The sequence below is a fragment of the Balaenoptera physalus genome (assembly GCF_965194825.1).
Source record: "Balaenoptera physalus genome assembly, chromosome: 7".
NCBI lineage: Eukaryota > Metazoa > Chordata > Mammalia > Artiodactyla > Balaenopteridae > Balaenoptera > Balaenoptera physalus.
The window spans coordinates 38,835,317-38,846,751 of NC_138886.1; the positions used below are offsets into that span (position 1 = coordinate 38,835,317).

The 11,435-nt window shown below is 41.8% G+C and overlaps 1 protein-coding gene across 3 annotated transcripts in view; it reads right to left on the bottom strand.

Annotated features, from left to right (window-relative positions):
• The window catches only part of LOC309663825 (spermatogenesis-associated protein 31D4-like), a 210,537-nt gene that overhangs the window by 4,488 nt on the left and 194,614 nt on the right, over nt 1-11,435 (bottom strand). For 2 of the 3 annotated variants that reach the window (XM_082468361.1, XM_082468362.1), the window contains 3 exons: nt 1,599-1,755; nt 786-831; nt 153-213 (listed from right to left, as the gene is read on the bottom strand). In XM_082468361.1, coding sequence (XP_082324487.1) covers nt 153-213; nt 786-831; nt 1,599-1,755 — 264 coding nt within the window. Of the gene's footprint in view, nt 1-152; nt 214-785; nt 832-1,598; nt 2,896-10,890; nt 11,055-11,435 lie in introns of all 3 variants that reach the window. The other variant, XM_082468363.1, reaches the window with a different exon arrangement.

Sequence of the window (11,435 nt, forward strand, 5' to 3'; positions counted from 1 at the left end):
ACAACACGCTCAGTAGCCCTCATCTCAAGGCCTTCATCACATACTCATTCCTATGCTACCCCCTGCCAGGACTACAGCAGGTGGCACTGAATCCCTGGAATGCATAGAACATGCTAAGGAGGGATCAGGAAAGAAGGGGAAAGACTAGTCACCTTTTCAGAATAGAAATCAGCTTCGTTTTCTCCTCTGTTTCTGTCTGGTGACAGCTCCAACCTGAGAAACCAGGAGAGTGGGTTATATGTAATGAAGGTAGAAGCATAGGTATAAGGAGTCCCCTTACGGGAAACCATTGGGATATTAGACTCTGAAAGACCCAAGAATCAGTAGATGAGGTCAAATGGTCAATGACATTAACATGTGTATGTTGCTTCTTGTAAAGCACTTGCACATGCATTTTATCTCATGTGATGCTCAAAAACACCATGTGAAGCCCAGAGATCAGTGTTGCCTTAGAGAGGAATCTGATCATCCAGGAAGTCAAAGGACTTTTACAAAGTCAGGACACAGAAGTTCTGACTCTTGACATCTCACATGGCCACCTGTTGGGAAACACCCATTGCCCAGGTCCATCACTGCTTCATGCCCAGCAATGAGCAGAGCAGGGAATCTGAGAAGTGTCTCAGGCTCTGACTGCCTTCCCATAAGCCTCTCCTCTGAGAACTCTGGTTTCTGAGAGAAACTGTATCTAGCAGTTGACATCCTCAGAGATCAGGGACCTTGGACCTCATGGAAAAGGCAGGAAGGGTCACCCTTGGAGAGTTCAGATGGGATAGGCAGAACCTTACCTTTCGGTGTTCCACCTTTCCTTCTCCTCTTGGCTCTGCCCTGATGCTGAGAACAGAAAGAAAAGAATGAAGGGCTGGGGCTCATTTCTCTCACTCCTCTCTAGGAAACTCGGATATTCATTATCCATGAATAATATGACTCTATTTTAATTAATAGAACTTTATGTTCCTTCCTTTTTTCAATTTTAAAGGCTTAAAAATGCTTTCAATTTTTTTCTTCTTTGACAAACTCAAAGAAGGACTTTTGTCTATGAGGTCCACACTTGATATTCTCAGTCAGAAGTCATCAGCCCAAGGAGGGCACAGCATCTGAGGCCAACAGTCACGTCCATGTCCCTCAGATAGGACCCTGTATCCTGGAGCTCAGGCTCCAGCCTCTGCTCAGAGGCTCTCAGAGACTCAGCATTGCTGCTCTGATCAGCCCAGCACAAAGGAAGGCTCTGTCGAGTGATGCCTGACGTGAGAATGTGACTCATGATCAAGCATTGGGGAACTGTTCTCCTGCAGAGATCCCAAACTCTCTAAATAACCCAACCCAGGGCCACAAAGTTACTGCAAAGTTATTGCTTGGGATTTTATCCTGGAATCTCCAAACACTCAGATGGGCCATGGGCTTCAACTGGAAGCCTTAGTCCTCCCTGAACCCCTGGCCCTGCCTGGCCTCTTTCCCTAGAAGGATGATATTCTATCCTCTCCTTGAACTTCCCATCTTAGGTGTCTCTCTGAGCCAACCAAACTCATTTTAAAATGTGGGAATAGAAATGGAAACAACAATAAAGAATCTCTGTTGGGGGCTCACCCAGGGGTACTTACCTTTCGGATGTCTTTGGTTTTACTGAAGGTAGGTGAAAATGGCAAGCTCACCAGGTACCACAGGAACAGAAGAAGCAACCCCAACCCGCACGGGATGATGAGGTTTTGATCAATATCCAAGGATGTTGAGCCAAAGCTCAGACATGGGTCAGTAGCGCTGTTCAAAAATGAGAGCGCATTCCATTTTCTGAATTCCATTATCTGAATCACAAGGCTGCCTGAAGTTACTGAGCACTGAGAGTGCGGGCGCAGTCCCAGGCCTGCATCACAGAGCACTGAAGAGTCACAAAGCGTTTGAGTGTGGGGGAGGGGACAACATGGAGAGGGTGTGTCCACAGCCCCTCCCCCCACCCACCAGTTCAGCAGACCCTTCCGCCGCTGCTGGGCCTTCCAGGTCCCTCTGCCCTACCCTATTTTCCAACTCCATCCTTTCATGGTTTCATATATTTACAGTAATGAAGTTTTCTGCTTGTCCCATCTGTAACCCAGATACTACCTGGGTCCCCTTTACTGTTTGATAGAAACTTGACTTGGGTCTCACCAATTCCACTGCCTTAAATGTCTGAAATACTGTCTGGAATTTTTGCTTGTACCCACACATTTATACTCAGGATCATATATGTCCTTAAATCCATCTTTCCTATAGAATCTTTTCGCTACACAAACCCAGTTATAAAGAACTTAGAAGTTCTTTTATCCAGTTTTGTGAATGTTGAATAGGAAATTTTGCTTTTTGTTGCAGTCAGCCGTTACCATCTTCAGTCAGAGGGGCTGACTCAAATAATTAAAATGAATAATTCATTATTCAACATTCACAAAACTTAAGTTACTATAAAATAAATGTAAATAATTAAACCTTCACGAGATCTTGAGGAGAAGTCTGTAGCACTTATTTTTCTGAAGTTAGTGAAGCTTAAACTGCATAAAGACTTTTAGGACATGCTACACACACACACACCCTTTGACAAACCAATCTGGTATTTTCAAATCTAAGAATAAAGTGTTTTCTCATTTTATTCCAACCTTCCATCTTTTGTTTTGACCCTACTTCTTCTTACTCTACCTAAAATACAGACAGTCGCTGCACTCTATGTCAATTTTCTAACATGTGCACAAATCCCTGCCCTAGTCAGTTTGGGCTGCCGTAACAAAACACCATAGACTGGGGGCTTAAACAACAAACACTTATTTCTCATAGTTCTGGAGGCTGGGAAGTCCGAAATGAAGGCAACAGCAGATTCTGTGTCTGGTGAGACCTACTTCCTGGTTCGTAAACAGCTGTCTTCTCCCAGCAACCCTGCAGAAAAAGTGGGGAGAGAGCTCTGTGAGGTCTCTTCTGTAAGAGCACTAATTCCATTCATGAAGGCTCCACTGTTATGACCTAATCACCTCCCAAAGGCCCCATCTCCTAATACTATGATATCGTATTGGGCTTAGGGTTTCAACATATGAGTTTGGTGGGACACAAATATTCTGTCCGTAACACTACCCAAAGGCTGTCCTAAGTCCTCTGGTGGCAGGGTGGGACCTAGGAATGTCAAAGCCTTAGAGAAGAATCAAGCCTTGAGCAGCCTTACCTGATTATCCTTGTGGGCTCTGTAAATATAATCTTTTCTTAAGTGTGCCTTGCCACAAAGGCTGAGAAGCTCTGCTCTATATAATCATCCCCATAAATGTTTGAAAATCAACTACCTGCCACGCTTTTTTTCAGGCTCCTCTCGTCAGGTTTAAATAATCCCAGTATTTCCCTCCCCTCTTCCTACATTTTCCTTTCTAAACTCTTTATCTTCATGATAGCTGTTCTCTGAACTGTCTCCTAATCTCTCATGTCTTTCTTGAACTGTGGTGCCCTTTATTTGACACCCATGGCCTAGCACAGTTACTTGATCTCCTGTGAAAGGGATAGACAGCCTTCAAACCCACAGAGTCTTCTTTCAATTATGCAGGAACAGGTAACCTACCCTGAGGATAAAATCTGCCAAGAGGCACCACTTCCTCCTGACCTTGATATACAGCCTCAGCCAAGTTTTCATTTAATAAATATTTACTGCTGGAAACTAGGAGACACAAGTACCTGTAAGTCACAGCCTCTGTCCTTAAGGACCTCATGGTGCAGTTTTAGGGGAAAGCCCTACACAGGTCAAGAGTTACATAACCACACAGGAGAGGTCCCCCATGGCATTTGTGAATTGGCAAGTGATCTCTGGAATAGATCAGAGAAGGGACAGATGCTATGGGTGATAACTGCTCAGACATTTTATGCTCCTTAGGAAGGTATCCCTGCACGCCTCTCCAATTTTCTGATACAAATTAACGATTCTTGGAGAAGATGGTTAAAGAAGAGCTTTTCTCTTTTAAAAGGGCACACGTTGGCTAGATATCCTTACATACATTTGTGTGCCTTGCGTGTAAAACTTACAAGAAGTTTCAACAAAAAGGCTTTTCCCAAAATGTTAATAAGATTCCTTTTCAGAACCTGGTAGAGCTCCTTCAAAATTTAAAGAAACAAAGGACTAAATGTACAGTACTTTTTTTTGCTTTTTTTTTGCTTTTTGTACCAACCACAAATAAACTCCATTGGTATTTAGTAGGAGAAGTTCACAGCACTTATCCTTCTTAGACTAACATCAATTATAAATTATAAATTTATAAAACATTTTCCTTTCAGTGATCTCAGTGGATTTTCACAAACATCCTGTGATGTAAACAGTACAGGTATTATTGTGCCCATTTTATCAGTGAATAAAACTGAAGCTCAGAGACGGGAAGAAACTTCCTTAGATTGTTCAGCAAGTAAGTAGTAGAGCCCTGACTACTAAATTCCCCACATTCTCAATGCTACTATTTTAAACAATATAAATAAGTGACTTCTTAAAAAGTGTGCCCTGGTACTAAAATTAAAGTGGTTATGTGATTGAGAATATTCACTTTATCCATTAAATGATGCCAAATTTGGGAAGTAAAGAAAAGCTATTTTTGGCATCCTATCACCTCTTACGTACCTTTTCCTTTTCATTCTTAGCACCAGTATCTTGCTAGGTTTTCTCTATTGCCCTCTTAAAACCTACTTTCAAGAACTCTATTACATATGACTCTCAGTAAGGTATAAATGAATAATAAAAGTTTAAAACGTCATCCCTCCCAGGAACACATTTCACACATTTTACGTATATCTAACCCCAAAGCCTTGTAATAAAACTCTCACCAGAGCATTTCAGGCAGCCATCCTGAGGTGGCAGTGGTGGCTTTTAGTAGAGTGAGATCTTCTCCTCTCCACCCAATGACATCTTCCCAGTTGACCTTCGTCACCACACAGAAGTCTGGTCCCAGATTTCAGGCTGCACATGGTTAGATTATCCCCAAGGAAGAGTATTTTCCAAAAGCTGTACTAGAATAGTATGCTGCCTGTTGGAGGAGACTCAGTAGGGATAAGTCGTTCGTCTAGGATTGTCACATGTCCTCAGTGCCCTCACTCACATCCTGGCCACAGTCCCAGGGATGAGCCACGTAGAGGGAGCTTTTTTTAGGTTACCAAAAAGCCTGAAGAACAACAGATTCTAGAGCAGAATCCTTTAAAACTGCACTTAACACTGCCGCTTTAAGATGTTCTTCATTCATACACACACCACACTTTCATTGAACTCTACCATGTAGTATTTCCAGTAGAAGTATCAAGAAAATAAGGCATTGCCTCTGCCCTCAGGCAGGTCATAGTTCAGTAAGTAAGGCCTGCAAACAACTATAATAAAGTGATACAAACTATAAAAGAAGTAGGAATAAGAACACAATGAAAATACAGGTAAAGGAGCAATTAATTCTTCTGCCAGGAGGGAGACAAGAGAGACGCAGGGAAAATTTCAGAGGTGGTGCCAACTGAGATGGGCCTTGTGAGCTCACCTCCTCCTCCTCCTCTCCGTCCTTGCCCTGGCCCTCTTCCTGTTCCTCACCCCCTTCCTCCTCATCTTCTTTTTCTTCTTTCTTTAGACTTTAATTTTTAGAGCAGTTTAAGGTTCAATCACAGCAAAACTGAGCAGAAAATACAGAGTTCCCATATGCCATCTGACCCCCCCAACACCCCTCCACACACACACACAACCTCTTCCACTATCAACATCCAGCACCAGGACTTCCCTGGTGGCGCAGTGGTTACGCCTGCCAATGCAGGGGACATGGGTTCGATCCCTGGTCCGGGAAGACCCTATATGCCACGGAGCAGCTAAGCCTGTGCACCACAACTACTGAGGCAGTGCTCTAGAGCCTGTGAGCCACAACTACTGAGCCCGCAAGCCACAACTACTGAAGCCCGCGTACCTAGAGCCCATGCTCCACAACAAGAGAAGCCACTGCAATGAGAAGCCTGTACACCGCAACGAAGAGTAGCCCCCGCTCACTGCAACTAGAGAAAGCCTGCCTGCAGCAAAAGAAGACCCAACACAGCAGAAAGGAAAGGAAAGGAAAGGAAAGGAAAGGAAAGGAAAGGAAAGGAAAGGAAAGGAAAGAAAGGAGGGAGGGAGAGAGGGAGGGAGGGAGAGAGGGAGGGAGGGAGGGAGGGAGGGAGGAAGGAAATTAAAAAAAAAAAATCCAGCACCAGAGTGGGACATGTGTTACAATCGTACCTACATTGACATTTCATTATCACCCAGAGCCCATAGTCTACATGAGTTTAGACAAGTGTATAGTGACATGTATCCCCCATTGTAGTATCACACAGAGTAGTTTCACGGCCCTGAAAATCCTCTGTGCTCTGCCTCTTCACCGCATCCTCCACCCTAACTCCTGGCAACCACCAATCTTTTTACTGTCTCCAGTGTTTTGCCTTTTCCAGAATGTCATAGAGTTGAAATCATACAGTGTGTATGTAGCCTTTTCAGATTGGCTTCTTTCACTTAGTAATATGCATTTAAGGTTCCTGCATGTATTTTCATGGCTGAATAGCTCATTTTTTTCAGTGTTGAATGAATACTATTCAGTTGTCTGGATGTACCACAGTTGATTTACCCATTCACCTTAGACATCTTGTTGCTTCCCAGTTTTGGCACCTATGAATAAAGCTCCTATAAACTCTTTTTTTTAAAAAAACACGTTGTTGAGGCATAATTCACATACCATATAATTCACCCATTAAAAGTGTACAGTTCAATGACTTTTAGTATATTCACAATGTTGTGCATCCATCACTACAACCAATTTGAGAACATTTTCATCACTCTAAAAAAGAAACTCTGTTCCCCCTAGCCTTCACCCTTCAATCTCATCACTCTCCCCAGCCCTAGGTTACCACTATTCTACTTTCTCTATAGATTTGTCAACTCCAGACATTCATATAAATGGAATTATACAATATGTGGCCTTTCATATCTGGCTTCTTTCACTTAGCATAATGTTTTCAAGGTTAGTCCATGTTGTAACATGTATCAGTACTTCACTTATTTTCATGGCAAGTAATATTTCATTTTACGGATATACCACATTTTGTTTATACACTGATCAGCTGATGAACATTTGGTTTGTTTCCACTTTCGGCTATTATGAATAAAGCTGCTATGAACATTTGTGTACACATTTTGGTGCGGACATATGTTTTCATTTCTTGCTTATTCATTTTTGCAATAACTTAAAGTCACACTTTGTCTAAGTTTGTTGTTTTCTGAGATTTTGGTAATATAACCATATCAGACTCCCTATGAAATGAAGGCTTTGGAGTCTAAATGCAATTTTTGTCAAATGTCTGGGTGCATCAATTTGCCCTCCTGCCAACACTCTTAAAATTAGCCCTTGAGTCAGCAGGAATGATGGTGATGCATAACGCTTAACATTTAAAAGTAACGAACACCTTATGTTCTCAAGTTTCTATTCTTAGAAAATCAGAAGAGGGTGTGGGAAGAGAAAGTGCAAGCCAGCCAAAGTGAACATGAGCAAACCTATAACATACATAAAAGTGCATGTCTGGTCACACTAAAGCATTGGGCATGTGTCTGAGGATGAGAGTAGCAAAAAAAATTAGGCTGAAGAAGAAGGGGACTCAACTGTGAATGCTTTGAATGACAGTTTAAGAAGCCTGAACTCTGGACCAAGGCAGTGGGAAGCTAAGGTTTTCAAAACCAGAAGAATGGCATTCCCAGATCTCTGTTTTGGAAAGATGACTGGAAAGGTAACTGAGAGTTAGGGGGAGATATGCAAATTATATCACATAGGACTCTTTCTCGTGCAGATGATAGAAAACCTAATGAATTCTAGCTTGAGCAAAAATTTTAATTTATTGGCTTCTACTGCTCTACAACACAGGAGCAGATTCAGTTTCTGACTTGCTACCTCTTGGTTCTGCTTTCTTGGTGTTGACTCATTCTCAAGCCACTTCTCTTATAGTCCCAAGATGGCATCCAGCCAGGAAAAACAGAATTGTTGTCCCAGTTTCTCAACCAAAGTCCCAACATCCAAGTGACTGGGACCAGCTCAGGTCATAAGAACACCCATGCATTAATTACTGGGAACCAGAGAATACTACTGGCCTAGTCTAGGTCAGTGCTACTCAAAGTGTGGTCCGTGGACCAATGCCTGTTACCACATTTTTGCTACCATCTGCAACAAGATAAGTATAGACAATGGAATATTACTCAGCCATAAAAAGAAATGAAATTGAGTTATTTGTAGTGAGGTGGATGGACCTAGAGTCTGTCATATGGAGTGAAATAAGTCAGAAAGAGAAAAACAAATACCATATGCTAACACATATATATGGAATCTAAACAAACAAAAATGGTTCTGAAGAACCTAGGGGCAGGACAGGAATGAAGACACAGAGAATGGACTTGAGGACACGGGGAGGGGGAAGGGGAAGCTGGGACGAAGTGAGAGAGTGGCATGGACATATATACACCACCAAATGTAAAATAGATAGCTAGTGGGAAACAGCCGCATAGCACAGGGAGATCAGCTCGGTTCTTTGCGGCCACCTAGAGGGTTGGGATAGGGAGGGTGGGAGGGACACGCAAGAGGGAGGAGATATGGAGATATATGTATACATATAGCTGATTCACTGTGTTATACAGCAGAAACTAACACACCATTGTAAAGCAATTATACTCCAATAAAGATGTTCTAAAAAAAAAAAAGGTAAGTATAGAAACTGAGGATGGTTAGAAACTTGTACTGCAATTTGAGAGAGTAATTAAATTTAATAATAAAAACTGAGGCTTATATTTTGTATGTCATAGTTCGTGTGTCATTTTTCCAGTGATTCATTTTTACTATATTTTATACAAGTACCAGTCCACAGTGGATGGGGGTGTGGGAGATGAAGCAAACTGGTCCTTCACCACAGACAATCTGAGAAACTGTGGTCTCATATACATGGTCCACTGTGAAGCCTGTGGGTGAATCAACATTCTGGAAGCACACAGGGAGACTTTGGGGAGCTCTTTCCCCCTTGCCATGAAAGAAGGCAAAAATAAATGTCCACTATAATCAGGACCTTAGCTGGAGAGAGGAAGGACATTCCCAGACTTACTTTAGCTCTCTTATTTTCTCATGCTTTTTTCCACGTTGACCTGCCCTTATTCAGAGTCCCTAGTAAGAATTTACTCTGCATAAGCTTTGGATATGGCCAGTTTAATAGGCTAAACATTACATGGGCATTCACCTACCTTGCCCATTAGAACTTTTATTACTAGAATCAAAGCATTTGAATGGCTCTCTTAAGCCATTAAGAGAAAAACAACTTTGAGCTAGACTAACACAAGGTAATTACTAAGCTGAGCCAAATTCCTCTGCCATGCTCTTGGCACTGAGGTATGGAAACTCTACAGCCCTATAAGAGGTCTGAAGGAAAAAAATGTCTTATACAAATTTCAGGGGTCTAAGTTTCTCATTAAAAATACATTTTAGAAAATTGTTTTAAGTTAACTTGCTAGGGCAGTTGTATGGCAAGGAAACGGGTGTAGCAATTTGTCAAATTGCAGCTTTCATCTCTCTTTTAAAATAATATGGAAACAATAAAAACACAATTAAAACTAAAATTAAAAAAGCATAATCTGAAAGAGTATTTTGATTTTTTTCTAATTAAAGCTCTGCAATTAAAGTTTTGCTGGAGAACAACCTGTGTTTTTAATCTCACAAAGGGCTAATAAACGCACAGAATTTGAGATGTCTGCTAAAACTCAGAGCTGGAAGTGACCTTGGAGAACCTTCTAGTCTGGCTTTCTCATTTTACAAATTGGAAACTGAGGCCAGAGCAGGTTTATTTCTTTTTTCCTTAATCCTTTCTTTCGTGTGTGTGTGTGTGTGTTTTCTCTTGGTGTCTGCACATAATTTAGTCACTCAATATAGGACTTAATTCGTTCCAGTATGAAGACAAGGACTCAACAAACACCAAATTTTATGCAGTACTACCTCGAAATCTGCAATTTTTGCCTAAGTGAACTTCACAAACCATTGAGATAGTAATGCTTTTTTGTGAAAACCAAATGGAAATACAGCATGTGCCTTCATGCCTTCTGCAATAAAATAAGCTGAATGTGACTTCAATATTCCTTGGTGACCCCAGCTTAGTCTAATAAACAGCTGTAATACTGCAGAGGAGCAGGTGTAGGCGGTCTGGGACATGGACACTAATGTGCACTGTCTCCAGCAGTGCCCCACAAACCTGCTATCATTTAAAAAATCCATCACCTGTATTTTAGGAGTTTACCTCTTTTTCATATAAACACAACAATTGTTTGTCAAATATACATACGCAGTGCAAAACTGACCTATGACAGAACTGCCTTTAGCAGGTCACAGGGCTACCCTAAAGAGTTAATGTAGTTTGGATCACTTTTATCCCCTCAGGGGGTGAGGGAACCACAGGAAGGAAATGGAATATGACAAATAATATAAGATTTGGTGGGTACTTAATTTGTGCCCCAAACTTTCACTCATTTCATTTCTTAACTATCTTGTGAGAGAAGAAATATTTCTCTCACTTCACAGATAACAAGACTGAGCCCCAGAAAGATTAAATAACTTGCCCAAGGCCATAAGAGCTAAAAAGTGACAAAGTAAGGATTTGAACCAAGCTTGCTTTGGTCCCAGACGTGCATCTTCAATCCACACGATACTGTCTCAGAGAGTAGAGTCACTGGGTCTTGATCACTGACTTCATTTTAACATGCCAGGAGCTATATTTTGCTGTATAACAAATCACCTCAAAAATTAGTGGCTTGAAACAATGAACATTTTATCTGCTCATAATTCTGCAATCTGGGCTGGGCTTGGCTGAGTGACCCTTCTGTTGATCTTACTGATGGCTACTCACGTGGATTCATTCAGCTGGCAGGTCAGCAGGGGCCTGGGCTTGACTGAGACACTGGGATGGCCAGGCTCGTCTCTCAGGGCCTCTCCCTCTTATGTGGCTTTTCTGACAGCCTCTCCACATAGCTCTAGCAGGCTAACAGAATTCTTATAAAGCAGATCATGGCTCTGCAGAGAACAAAAGCAGAACTTCTTAAGGCTTAGAACAAGAACTGATAGAGCATCACTCTGCCACTTGCAGTTAATTAAAATAAGTCATACTCCCAACTCAGGTTCTAAGAAAGAGGACTACACAGAGGCAAATACTGGGAGATCACGGGGGGCCAACAATGTAACAGTGGTCGCTATACTCTTCTGAAACTGTGCACAATCAACTGTAAAAGTTGCTGTTTCTTCTATACCTTCCATTTTTCTTATGTCCAGTTTTTCACTCTTTCCCTGTTTGTTTCTCCACTTTCTCCTACCATTTCTTAGCTTTTCTGCGTTGTAACTGGCCTTCCCTAGGCAGCCACAAATAAAGGGTGCCTCTCCTTCAGAGCAGTGAACTGA